This window comes from Salmo salar, chromosome 02 (genome assembly GCF_965601325.2).
Source record: "Salmo salar chromosome 02, fSalSal1, whole genome shotgun sequence".
In the NCBI taxonomy this organism is placed as follows: domain Eukaryota; kingdom Metazoa; phylum Chordata; class Actinopteri; order Salmoniformes; family Salmonidae; genus Salmo; species Salmo salar.
Window position 1 is genome coordinate 11,155,374 of NC_138292.1, and position 14,578 is coordinate 11,169,951.

Sequence of the window (14,578 nt, forward strand, 5' to 3'; positions counted from 1 at the left end):
ATTTTGATTTTTTAAAACAGGGACACTGTGCTCTAAAAGGCAATGCATTTGAAGAATGCATTTGAAGAATATCTATATATTTAAATTAGTACACTATGCAAGGCTATTACTTGTTTGTAAATATGCATTCAAATAAAACATTAGATCCCATAACATGCTATTTTTAACCTGATTCTAAAGTGACATAATGATTAATCTATAATCTAAATTAGATTGTGCGGAATATGTCAATACATTTTCAAATAAACTTGGAACTCGTTCATTTTAAATGCGACTAAATAGGCTACTGAAGTCTACAGAGGGCTGATGGACACAAGATGGCGCCCGTTGCCAATGAAACACGTTAGTGGGGTAATAGAACTTTCAAACGACTTCAATTCGATTGAGTCCTATTTCAAATGCCACTAAATGTAGCCTATCTCCAACCAAGGCTAACTTCGGTAAAAATGCCACTTGTTTTCAACTGTAAAAGAAGGTTTAAATAACACTAGGTGGCATAATTTTGTTAGGCCTATGCTAAATAAATTGTAGAAATATATGACCACGTCGTTTTAGTCTAGTGTTATGGAAATGATCTTATTTGGTTTACATTCTAAAATAATTGGTGTAAAGATAACATTTCTGATCTTGCACGCCGGCAACATTAATTGTATTTCAACCTCCCGAATTCAATCAGAAATAATAGTATACAGCTGGCCATAAGAGAATGATTAAAAAAAACACGTTAAAACATATCGTAGTGGATCTTAAAATTATAAAATCGCGATAGGCCCAGGATTGGTGTTAAACGATGTCGGCCTATTTCAAAAGGCCCAACATGAAGCGATGAACCAGTTATCCCTATCGCACATGCCCTTCTCAGTCAAGTCAATCTAAAACATTTTGGTGGAAATGTATTATTCTTCGCCAATGTATTCACTTTGTTACATATTTGTTTTATTTATTAAGAGTTGTAAGAGTTTTATAAATTAACCTACATTTTAAAGTAAGTTTCCCACAGCAGGTAAAACATGCACCGCTGCACTGTTTCCCAAATCCAGTAGCTGATTTGGTTCTGGGTGCCACTGCCGAGATTACTGAAATATATACTATAGGCAGGCTATAGTTTTTTTAAGCAATAAATATAATATAGTCTTTCGTGGGAATAATTTTGTGGATCTAGAGAAGTTTTGCACTACGATAGTTTTGCACAACAATAAATATAATAAGTATTATGATGGAAATTATTTCACGGATCTAGAAAAGTTTTGCGCCTCAACTTTTACATCCGACATCTGACTTTTTCATCCGACTTTTGCCCATTTTATATGTATATATATATATATATATATATTAATCATGCTGATATTAATAACATCCTGTACATATTACCTTATGGCAAATTAACAAGTGCTGTAAAGTTATACATATTAGAAAGAAAAACTACTTCTGCCTATTTGTAAAAGTGACACGTACATTCGCAACCAAATATGGAACACGTTTTACGCACGCAGCAGTTTCTTTCTCTGGACGGGAGCTTTTATGTTCAGAAAATGAGATAGTACCACAAGAAAATTATAATACTTCAAATAGTAGTTACAGTATTTATTTTTCAAACATGGTCATGCAATCCAGCTAAAATGTTTGTTTTTAATGTGGATGTTCGTTTACTCAAACTACCCAAACTTTCAGACACGTATCTTGGCGTGGAAACGTCACCTGCGTGACACATTTCTCTATATACTTTTATTATAATTGCCCATCGGTAATAACAATTTCATTACATACATTCAAATATAGAATTTTATTTGTTTTTATATAAAATGTTTTGCACATCTGCATGTAAAACGTCACAGAAAGGAAGTTCAGCGCTAATAGTAATTTATGAAGAAAAACTAAACCTATGGTTTATTCTATGACATTCTGATGAATTAATATGTTCTATTAAATAGTTTGTTTGAACTTTCTTATTTGTTTAAGAAGCAGCAGATCGGAGAATCAAAGACAATTTGATTGAATGAAACGTGTAATTGTACATACAATTCATGTGCAGCATCGGCCTATGTCAACTATACATGAAATTGCCACAGCATAGCAACATTTTAGGTGGGCTCTACCAATAACAATTATAGCCTACTTCTAAATAGCAGAGAATAGCTTTGTCGACTGTGCCAATGACGTGTTCAATTTCAATTAGGAAGCAAACAAACTGAGTCTAAACGAATTGATTCTGAATCCATACCGACTTTATTGAGTGGCTTAAAGAAAGCCAGTCTCTGAGAAATGATGCTTGTGAATTTAACGTCACTTTACAACATGCTTACTTAAATTAAAAGATGAGAATAATAAACAGTGAATGATTTCGAAATCATCTTACAAATAAATTCAAAGTGCGTCTATTAAAAGACTCAGAAATACAAGTAAAACTCGTGGTTAAATATAACTCCCCACAATAACATTTTTTATATCCTGACAAACAAACAAAACAAAATAAAACAGTAATGTCAAAATACACTTCCGTACATGTTCAGATATTTACTAGAGCCAAATGTACAACTAGAAATGACTATACAAAATCGTCTCATGGACAAATACATAACTCACCTTTACATTGGTGCGGAATAATTTTCTAGGCTATTACATTTCTCATTATATACAGCCTCGCAGTGACGTGAAATTGAAGTATTTATTATAGACTTGGTCAGGCTCTTTCTGATAGTATCCGTGGAGCGTTTAATCAACGGGCGACATAACTTTTCCTCCATTATTGATAAACAGGTGATGTGTTCGATAGGGTAGATAAGGACAGAAAGAAAACGTGGATCACCACACATAGACAGCTACAGTGATTTGTTCTTACAAAGGAGCCGTCGAAAAGGACCGTACTGATCATTTCAGTGTTCAACAGGCTAATAAAGTGCCACAGTTTGGTTTTGAATAAAAGGACGTCAGCACAGCAGTAACACGATATTGCAGGACACATATTATCACCAAGTGATAGAACAACGTTGTCTATTTCTTGCTTATTGTAATACCCATGTAATAACCATGTTGCGTAAAAACACTCAAAAAGGGAACATACACCAAAGTATAGGCCTACCCGGTGGGATCAGTCTGTGCGTTAGAAGAACATCGATGTGTTTACATTGTGCCCCAGTGTTCCAGTGTGCCTTCAGGATTCCTTTACCACTACTGTAATAGACCTGTACACCCACGGCATCAATAGGCTACTAGGAGATATCATTTGATCAGTAGTCTAAATCACTTGATTAACTCAACTTGCACACATTAGCATAATTACGCATACTCGACGTATGTCCACTGTAGTTTAGCCATTTCCCTCAGATCATGTGTTTTTCTCAGATATTATACTTAGTCGAGAGAGTTTAGAAAGGCCGTTCGTTTCCCGTTCCCGGGGTAGATTCGGGAACTTGCAACAGGTCGGGGGAATGGCATCGAGGGCTCCCCGGGGCGCTGTGCTCACTGTCGGTATCGCTTCCCCTCTTTCCCCCGCTGCCAGAGCCAGACCCGGCGGAGCCCCCGGCGCTGTGAGTCTTTACGTGTTTACTCAGATGGTCGCTCCGCATAAACCTCTTGTTGCAGACCGGACAGGCGAATCTTTTCTCCCCGGTGTGCGTGCGCAAGTGTCGCTGGAGCTCGTCAGAGCGCGTAAACCTCTTCCCGCAAAACAGCCAGTTACACACAAACGGTCTCTCTCCGGTGTGCCACCTCAAGTGCGCCTTGAGGTGCGACGTTTTGCCGTAAACCTTGCCACAGCCCGGAATGTGACAGCTATGGAGCCCTTTCCTCCGCAGACTTGCTCCCGCCGGCCCCAGCCTCTCCGACTCCTGACAGTTGGGACAGTCGCAGGTGGCTCTGCCAGAGTAGCGCCGTGCGGAGGACCGGGGAGACCCCGCTAGAGAGGCCGTTGGCCCCCCAGATAACATAGTCCCCCCTGCTCCGCCTAATGGAGACGGACTGGAGTCCGGATAAGAGGATAACACCGGCTTGTAACCGTCCATCAGGTGTTGTCCGGTTGTCAAAAGGTGTGGAGAGGGATTTGTACTGAAGGCTGAGTGACTTAGGCTGGAGTAATCGGAATTGTAGCCCCCTAAAGGAGAGTGTAACGACGTCTGAAGTCCACCGGAGTGCAACGAGGACTGTAGAGCTGCTCCGCTCGGGTTCTGAACATCAATCCAACCCGCTCCCACATCCCACCATGCAGAGGCGCCGGTGGTGCCAACCTCTCCTGTGGGGATACCATGATGGGACGACTTGAACCAGGACTCGTACGGATGTGCAACGCTCATTCTCGGGTAGATGCCTTGCAGACTGTCCACTGAGGAGTGCACCTTGGAAATGAAGACGGGCTGGTGGCTGGGTTCTTGAGAACTGTTTGTAACGGAGGCCTGAAATACAGAATAGTCGTTTCCAAAGTGGGGCGTGGATGAGTTTCCGGACGTCAGGGAGAAGGCACTGGTTCCGGGGGAGCTGTTGGTGCCAAACGAGTCCGATAGACCAGCTCCGTTACGGGACACTCCAAAACCGGACAGGCCGGACCCAAGGCTGCAGCTGCTGGCGGTGGCTCTCTTCCACGGGTGGAAGCCTTTCCCAAAAGATGAAGAATTATCCGAAATGGAGGATGGTGATGGGCTCGGACTCCCTATCTTGTTGCATGTCGCAGCCAACATGGCTAAAGGAGTCGATCCTAGCCTCGGCTCCTCCTGAAATGACAAGAAACAACATGTTGATATCGATAACGAACCTTTCAGTTTGCTTGGTCAGTTAGTGCATAAGAGCCTTTCCTATAGTAGGCAAAAATAACAATGATTATTTGCTCGGTGAAAAGTTCATTCCGTGCTAATGCAAAAGCTACTTTGTAAACTATTTCCATTTGCAATAGGCCAACTAGCGGGACAGTTTAAACAGGCATCTTTTCCAAGTCATAACAGAGTCATAACATACCTGTAGACTGAGATGAAATAGAACGCACCAAAATATAGCTATAACAAAACTATTAAAATACGTTATATGTGACATGCACAACAACATGCGCGTCTTGTGCACATCAGTAGAAAGTTATATGCCGCGCGCGTGTCTCTGTCGTTGCGAAATGAATCTCAGCTTTTTACTCGTGACCCACTTGCTTAAAACATAATCAACGAACTGTCTTTCCTAGTGTGACGGAAGCAATGTTAATCCCCTCCGCTGGACAATAAAATAACTAATTAAACCAGCAAGAAACCCCTTACACTCACCCCTAGAAGTGAAGTTGCCATCACAAAAAGTGCCCTCCTCAGAGGATCTTTTTATATTTATGAATCACAGCAGTGTTTTTTTAGAGGTGTGCAATACAATGATGTGTTCCGCCCATTCCACCACAATTGTAGGTCCTCTCCGGCTTTGAAGTACCGCTGTGACACGGGCGACCAATCAGCGCCCCTGTTCCACCACACTGCCACATTCTAACGTGAGGTCATCAGTAGACTACTTCAGACAGCTCTCCGCCCCTTCACCACCCTCTTCATAATAAAAGAACGGAAGAAGGTAAAGTTAAATGAGAGTGAAAATAATTACTTATTGAAATCTGAAAGAGGACATTTGGGAATTGTATTTATTTACGATAAAAATGAGACTACTTGTGCTATTATTTATTGTTAACGTAATTATTGTTATTAGGTTATTATTCGTTGTTGTTGTTATTGTTATTTATATTTTGGTGTTATTAGAGTGCTATCAAACATTTGTATGTGACTATTTAGGAGATTTTCAATCCCTTTTTTCAAAACTTTTGCTCCACTTTCTACCAGTGTTACATTGAGGACATAAATGTCTTAGCTAACCTTCTGTGACGTATTTCCCTTGGAAGTTTTACATTAAAGTTGTCATTACTTTAATTAGTTCATACAAACAACGATTATGAAGCCTACAAAAGACTCCACTGTTTTCACATGCAGGACCAATATTACCTTTTTCCAAAAAGTCACTTTACTGTAATTGCATTCAATTATTTTGACAATTTTGATTAAAACTACAATGCACTGCATTCCAGAAAAGAGATGACTGACTTTATCATTAACTCCATAGTATGACAAAATAATTATACACTTCATTTAGCTAGTTCGTTTACATTGGTACATCAGTCCATGGAGTTACACTGTGTGTGTGTGTGTGTGTGTGTGTGTGTGTGTGTGTGTGTGTGTGTGTGTGTGTGGTGTGTGTGTGTGTGTGTGTGTGTGTGGTGGGTGGGTAGAAAGAGAAATGGAGGAGGCATAAAGGAGAACAGAGCACATATCAAATAAAAGGAAATGAACTTTATTTAATTGAATCATTTTTACCTTTCCCTGTTTTGTGTGTCCAGGTGAGATCTGTTATGCCTCATTATATCGTTGATAATGAATCAATGTGATCTTAGATTAAACAGTATAGCGTACAAGCGCATTACAGTCGTACAATCTTTTTTCGTACAGCCTATGCGGATCTTACACATTCGATCAAATATAAAATTAAAGCTATTTTGATAATATCGAATATGTTCCATCACATCTCAATTGTAATGAGCCCATGTAGCTAAGTACATGTACATAATAATAATAATAGCTTCCGTTCGTTACATAACAGGGACTTGAAGGCCATAACAACCCGGGAACCCTCTCCCTCATTTTTCTCTGTCGCTCTCTCCTCTCTCTCTATCATTCCCCCTCTCTCTCTCTCCCTCTCTCTTCCCCTCGCTATATTAGCATGCAGTGTGCATTGGCAGCATAAATTTCATTTGAATTTCAAATTTAATAACGCAGGAGGTTTTTAATCATGCGTAGTTTTATATGTTTGATATTAACATGCTTATTGACCGGGTCTGTTGACCAGCTTGGTCATTACAAGACAGCGAAAAGTTAATTAAAACGACCAGGGATTATTCATCACATCATCTGCCTAACCCATGTCGCTTCCTTTATTACACTGTGTGATAGATGGACTATCTGATTCATTCCTCTGTTTCTTCGATTGGACAACAGCTTTTTGGATTTAATTTACGCTGCTAGAGCGAACAAGGTGCAGCCAAAATGTGTCCATAGTGCTGTAAAAACCCAATATGAAATGAATAAATATCTAGGCTGAGTAACAGAGAGCGTTGGTCTAAAAATGATGACTATACATGTAGCTGATATCGCCTTAGTAACAGTTGTGCTGTGTCATGTCTATGCACCTGTCTATTTGTAGCATAATATTCACATTATCATTTCTCGTGTTCATGCAATAAATGTAGAAATAGTTTAACAATTGTAGTAGGCCTGTGATAAAAAAAACGACTTTGTATTTCTCTTTGAGTTATTCGCATCTCTGTTTGACATTTTGTCATTGGTTATTACTAACTGTAATTTCTGCAAATATTGAAATAGAAACCTTCTCTGAAATAAATCAAACTTTAGATTTGTAAAACTTTCCTGTAGCTTAATTAATGCAACCCATTCATTTAGCTTATAATTTCGAGAAAACTGGGTCTCCAATATCAAACTTAAAACTCACTAATATGCTATTTAATATTTATGATAACCATAAAAAAGCAATACATAGTTTCCATAAGAACAGAAGTACACGCTATACTAGAACTCAATCAGTGGATTAGTTGACGTCATTTCTCCCTAAACTATTTAGGTCAAATGACGACAACAACAAAAAGTCAGAAAACGTTAAACAGATACACCAAATGAAGTGAAAAATACAATGTGTAGCCTGGATAGAAGCTTACATACCGTGCTCCACTCGGCGCCATATTGATATCGATTGACCCTCGGTGTTTCTGTGTGTAGTGCACGAGGCTGAGCGCAGCGCTGCATCCCCTCCACCCGCAGGCGGTACAACAGTAGACCCTGTCTCCTGCAAGATAAATGGTACTTTGGGAATTGCGTTTAATTAGGAATAACTGAGGAGAGAGAGGCTTGCTCATCCACCGGTGGTCTAATCACAACATGTGTTCAAGCCAACTGACAAGGTTGGCAGTCATGTGCTTACCTAAATATCCCAGGTAGGTATGAGAGCTAACATAAGGGATGCAAGAATGTGATGCTGCGTTTTGCTATGATGGGGAAAGATGGAGAGGTTATCTTTTTAAACAAGTCCCCATGTGTGGAAACCATGGTATGTCACATTGACAAATTGCTGGATTGAATTATCAAGCAGACTGATTTGATAGGTCAGCAAGATAACCGTTCCCCATGCAACATGTTTCAGCATGTCACTGATGGACAACTACATCATTCATGGTAGAGAGAGATTGGACACTTACAAATGGTTAATTGACTTTCACATGTTTACTAGGGTGGTTTTACGGATCCGTATTTTACAATTAAAATAATTCCCTTTTTCGGCTATTTGTGCGCACAGACTCTCTCCCATAAACCTTCCGGTCACAGTGAGGGTGGGTTGGCCTGAGTTCACACGGTGAGGCGGACGCAGGTTGTTCTTTCTGATCCTCTATCTCCCCACTAACTGTACGTCACATTGAACAGATGTCCCCATTTAGGGCTTTCTTTCTCCTACACGCATGGACTATATTACCGTCATGAAATCTAACTCCAAACCTGTCGCTTTCACCACCATAATGACCGCGTTATTCAGGGCCGCTGAGCACGAACAAAATGTGCTCAATATTGTCTTCTTTAGAATTATTCTGCATAGAAAATGAAGGGAAGGAGAGTCTGGGGGGGAGTAGCCAGATGAAAGGGATGGAGAACTTTACTCTAAATGTGGTGATTTACAAAGCAACTCGATCATCTCAGGGTCTTACTGCTGAAGATCCATGCTCGGAAGTAAACTGCATGTTGAGGCTTGCCACAGCAATTAGTCGACTATCATGGTTAAATTACATTTTTGCATAAAACCATGCAAATAACTGTCTTGGAAGAATAACAAAAACCAAACCATTGTTTGTAGGTTTAGGGGCACCACCTCATTCCACTTCTGACTGTTAAATGAAGTTACACGAGAAATAAAGAGTTGAGTGTCCTAGGGTAGCTTACAGATGCATAGTGTCCTAGGGTAGCTTACAGATGCATAGTGTCCTAGGGTAGCTTACAGATGCATAGTGTCCTAGGGTAGCTTACAGATGCATAGTGTCCTAGGGTAGCTTACAGATGCATAGTGTCCTAGGGTAGCTTACAGATGCATAGTGTCCTAGGGTAGCTTACAGATGCCTATCAAACCCATGTTTCAACCATATCATACTTAGCCTATGTTATGTTGTTTTATGCAATATATCTCAAGTGACATAATAGGATTTCAGGACAGTGTTTTTGAGTGACTCCACTATTCCACTATTGTTACTCACTCTGCCCATAGATGTGATCATATCTATAGCATGGTGTTAACTCAAGTGACAGAACAGGATATGGGGACACAAGTGTTTTTGACTGACTGACTGCTGGTGTGGGCTAGTGGTGGTTCTCTCCTCTCCTCTCCTCTCCTCTCCTCTCCTCTCCTCTCCTCTCCTCTCCTCTCCTCTCCTCTCCTCTCCTCTCCTCTCCTCTCCTCTCCTCTCCTCTCCTCTCTCTGTTCACCATGCAGGAGGTTAGGAGGAGCAGATGTCTGTCTGCCCTGTGAGCTGCCAAGTAGGTCTGAAGCAGGGGAGCCACAGACACAAGGCCCCAAATGGTGTGACAAAGGATGTGCAGGAAGCCTGTCTCCGCCTGGGTGAGCCACACTCACTGAGGGCCTCCCCTCTCCCAGAAAGCCAGCAGGGACACAGAGGTTGTGTGTTCCAAATAGCACCGTATTCCCTATATAGTGCACTACTTTTGACCGGAGCCCTATAGGGAAAAGGGTGCAATTTGGAATGCATCCAGAGGGACAGAGCCAGGGACACAGAGAGCCAGAGACACAGAGAGCCAGAGACACAGAGAGCCAGAGACACAGAGAGCCAGGGACACAAAGAGCCAGGGACACAGAGAGCCAGGGATACAGAGAGCCAGGGACACAGAGAGCCAGGGACACAGAGAGCCAGGGACACAGAGAGCCAGGGACACAAAGAGCCAGGGACACAGAGAGCCAGGGACACAGAGAGCCAGGGACACAGAGAGACAGGGACACAGAGAGACAGGGACACAGAGAGACAGGAACAGGGACAGAGTCGGGGCAGCAAACAAACCCATGTGTTACACAGTATACTGTTGTGGTTCAGAGATGCATGCACACATTTACACATATAAACACATACACACATGCACAGAGAGACTCACATGCATGTATAGATGGTTGCACTCAACCACTCAAGTATCTCTCACACACACACACACACACACACACACACACACACACACACACACACACACACACACACACACACACACACACACACACACACCAATGGGTGACCAAGATGACCATATTTTGATTGAGAGTAAATATACTTTCTAATCACAGTGTCATGCAACAATGCAACATACAGTGTAATTTAGCTTATTTCAGTGGCTTTCACATCACATCCAACTCTGTATCAGTAAATTACTGTCAGTGGGTGGTGCTCCGCTCAGAAGAGATTTAAAGTCTCCTACATCTCTTATCACAGTGAGTTGGCTAGATTTACCTTCGTATAGCCAGTACACACATCAGACAACTTGAGGACATTGTTAAGAAATGACATTGAAACTGTAGCTAGCATTCTCAAAAACCAAGCAAAGCTATCATAATGATTCTATTTTTAAAAGCTCTCAAAGATATGCAAAATGTTTGTTTTCATGTGAACAAACTCTGAACAAGACACTGTGTGCTGAAACTGGTGTTTATCCGTCACAGTATTGGGAGCTTTTATAGAGCGTGCAACTCTCTATATTTGTTTTTTACACGTTTTGAAGTAATCTACTTTATCTGGGATGTCACTTCAGTCAGAGAGGGAGTGGTGTGGCAGGCAGGTTTTCTGGACCAGGCCAGGAGGTCATCAACACTGGGAAAATAGTGTTCCCTCATAGTGTTCCAGGCACAGGTGTGCAGCATGGCCTGTACTGAAGAGAAGCACTGGACCATAAACACTGATATAAATGTCTGGCAGATCAAATGGCTAGTTAACAATCTTTTGACTGCCTTAACCTCTGATCTTTTGTGGCATATCGATCAGCCAGCTGCTGGCGGTATTGTCTAGCAGGACCTCTTTGGTTCAGGGATGAATGGACTGGGGCTGGGGCCTCCAAAGGCTTTTTATCCTCGTATATCTTAGCTTTTTTTTTGGGGGGGGGGGGGGGGGGGGGGGAATAGTGTAATAAAATGTTTTAGGTTTAATAAAAAAAAAAAAAGCTTTTCTATGGCAATGTAATAGCTGGGTAATGGAATATAGTTGATAGTTAATAAATGCTTTACTTCCTTGCGGACCATGTCCTAGTTAGCTCCACTGTTCTATTTTAGAGTTTTAACAACCCACAACAGAACCGTATTCTCTGTTTCCTGCACAGGTGTTGCTGACGCAACGCAGTACGTTTCTAAGTTTACAGGGAAAAGATTCAACACCAAGAGAGCTACTATGGTAATTTACATGGACATAATTGGTCCTATGTATAATATCAAGCTAATTGTACGCTAAACAACACATGTCCCCAGAGGCTGAAGTGAAGCCTGGTGGAGGCTGTAAGACCATGATGGCAGTGATGGTGTGCTAATGATCACTCTTAACACCTGTCTGTCACTGGGACTATGTACATCAGCCTAGATGCACGTCTCCAGCTGCTTGGGCTGTTAGGCATGTAGGCTCAGATCCAACTGTAGGAACCAAGGGAAACGGAACAGAAGGAACAAAAGAGACATTATGGAAGTTTAGTTGCTACTTTTAGGTCGTATTTAGGCTTTAATGTTGGCTGTATGGTCCATACATACAGTATATGATATAATAATAATACAATTCTTATCAACGCACTGTTGTTCCCCAAGCTGCCTGTGTGTTTGACTCACTTTGGGATCAATACGTATCATTGTTGGGAGACACTCAGACATCTTCTCCAGTAGTGTGTTGTGTGTTCAGTGTGAAGTTATTGTTTTCTTCTGATTTGACATATGCTTCACAGTTCACGCAAATGACTGGCCATCTACGACAGATACAAAGTGGTTGCATTATCCCTATAGCGAGTCCTGATTAACTGTTGGCCTAGCTGATAACGCCTCGCTCACTCTTTTCTATGTCTAGTAGCTGTGTGTTTGGTACATGATTGGAGCGATAGATTGCTGCGTCTGAGGCGCGTCCAGGAATAAGGCAGTTAACAGTATATTGTGCTGCCATTTGGTTTGACTAGTGCATCTGCAGGCCACGAGGTCGTCTTATTGGCATTCAGCGAGCCGAAGCGTTACACTTTGTCTGTGTGAGCGGCAGAGACAGGCGGGCTGGCGGAGAGGGAGGCAGGCAGGCATACAGAGTCAAGTACCTAGGATTAGCCCTGGCTCTTCAAGTTTCTCTAATTATCCGCCTGCAGGCATTCTGGCCGTGTGGGATAATAATGGAAGTCTGTGTGTTCGCCCATCACCTCTCAAGTGTGGGTGGAGAAGGCGAGCGAGAGGAGAGAAATGTTTGCTTTCCTTGTTACGTCACCCATGGAACACAATAGATACACATGACTTTGTTTTGTTAGTTCACTGAACGGAACGGATGGGGGCTGAAGTATGGCTAGCTTAGAAAGTACTTAGCTACCCACTGGGCACAGACATCAGTTCAACGTTTAGTTTTGATTTACATTTGGTTGAGTTGTCAACTAATGTGAATTCAACATGAAAACAACCAAAAATGTGACGTTGTTGGATTTAGGTTAAAAGTTGAGTGAAAAACATACGAAATTACCTTACGTTGATTACTTTTTTTATCATCACATAAAATGATTGTGTTGAAATGATGTGGAAACAACATTGATTCAAGCAGTTTTTGCCCAATGGGTAGTTTCTTTATACTTGTGAACTGTAGCCAATGAATCGGTCCCGTGTGGCTCAGTTGGTAGAGCATGGTGTTTGCAACGCCAGGGTTGTGGGTTTGATTCCCACGGGGGACCAGTACGGGGGAAAAAAAAAGAAATGTATGAAATGTATGCATTCACTACTGTAAGTCGCTCTGGATAAGAGCGTCTGCTAAATGACTCAAATGTAAATGTAATGTTCACATTGCCTTAGTTGTGACTTTAGAGCTGCAGCACGGCAGGGAAACAAAGTTGTGGACGTGATAATAGACTTGTGAAACGCCACATTTCAGATAAGTCAATCTTTCCAGAACATTGGATCAAAGTTTCCAATCTGTGAACATATTCTATTGTGACGGAGGATCAAAGTTTCCAATCTGTGAACATATTCTATTGTGACGGAGGATCAATTGTTACAATCTGTGAACATATTCTAGTATGAGGGAGTGAGCAGTGACACAATTATCACGTTTGGAGAACATTATTCAGTTTTAATTACTGAATGTGTACTAAACATTTCACCTCTCTATTATCCTACATTGACAGACAACAGGGCCGGTCCTCTGCTGTCATCGCTCTTCATCTGATGTCTTAGTTTCTTGGTAACGTCCTTATCCTTCTCTCAAGTACGTACACGTGGAGATAATACAGAAAGCTGAGCGAAAACACAATGCTTTAATTAACAACTGGAGCGATTTCCCTGAGGGGGGAGATTGTCTGCTTCCATGAAGTTAGTTTATCATGCAGTAAAGAGGTTGCCTTGTCCTTCCCTTCCCTGACAATTGGTTTTAATCAGCTAGCATGCCTCTCCAGGCTGATCATTTCTGCTAAATTGAGAAGGGTGGTGGATACCTCTGAAAATCACTATGACAGGGCTAAGGCCACTGGCGTCAATATCTTTGGCTTTAGTGCTTTTTAAACAGCATATCCTGGTGTACATCTATATTTTCTCTACAAGGATATTTGTTGCCGTGGCAGCCTATACGTCCCTGGTGTTGTTTCGTCTTTGAAGAATAGCAAAGTGGTGTGGGGTATTTTGGAGCAATGTTTTGCTTTGCTGAGAGAAACATAAACTGTGAGGCTGGTTTGTAACCCCAGCAACACAATCTTGTAGGTTGCCAAAACATTAACAGGTTTCGCTGGCTTTCTTTCACTCCTTTGGGCGCAATACATTCATGTAATGTTCATGGGTTGTTGCTAGAATGACAACGTCATTTATGTGTCAAAGAGAAACCCACAATGCATATCTTTGGATTATTTTGATGATTTCACGAAATATCTGTTTTCACTTCACGTGGCACCTACACATGCAGACTGTGCAAGTGTGGAAGTACAAACTGTGATTTGAAATAAAGGCGGGTGGGTGGGGAGGGAGGGAGAGATAGAGGAGGAAGGGGAGAGGATAGAGGGATGAGTATGAGGAGGAAGCTGGGACCCACTTCTCGCCCTGCAATTTAATCACTGTACACCCAGGAAAGTATTGACAGTTGTCCTGTGGAAGCTATTAAAGTTGCTGTCCAAGGTTAAATGAAATTGCAGTTTATCAAGGCAGCGTTGAGAAAATAAGGGAATCTGTTCATGGCTGTTGATTAATGTGGAGCCTGATCAACACAAGGGGTTCATTAAGCTATACATCACCGGGGTAATTTAACATGTCATCACGCCTGCTGCGGTCTCTT

At 41.6% G+C, this 14,578-nt stretch overlaps 1 protein-coding gene across 3 annotated transcripts; it reads right to left on the bottom strand.

Moving 5' to 3' along the window:
- Positions 1 to 2,207: 2,207 nt before the first annotated feature.
- Positions 2,208 to 7,974, bottom strand: LOC106596587 (transcription factor Sp8). Of its 3 annotated transcripts, none has more exons than XM_045697296.2 (2): positions 7,734 to 7,974; positions 2,208 to 4,703 (listed from the first exon to the last, which is right to left on the bottom strand). In XM_045697296.2, exons 1-2 carry the CDS (start codon positions 7,815 to 7,817, stop codon positions 3,366 to 3,368), a joined length of 1,422 nt encoding a protein of 473 aa, XP_045553252.2. In that variant the 5' UTR covers positions 7,818 to 7,974; the 3' UTR covers positions 2,208 to 3,365. The 3 variants fall into 3 exon arrangements, with proteins under 3 accessions (XP_045553252.2, XP_082815824.1, XP_082815818.1); XM_082959698.1 differs by lacking the exon at positions 7,734 to 7,974 and adding an exon at positions 5,238 to 5,432; XM_082959692.1 differs by lacking the exon at positions 7,734 to 7,974 and adding an exon at positions 4,945 to 5,231.
- Positions 7,975 to 14,578: the final 6,604 nt, after the last annotated feature.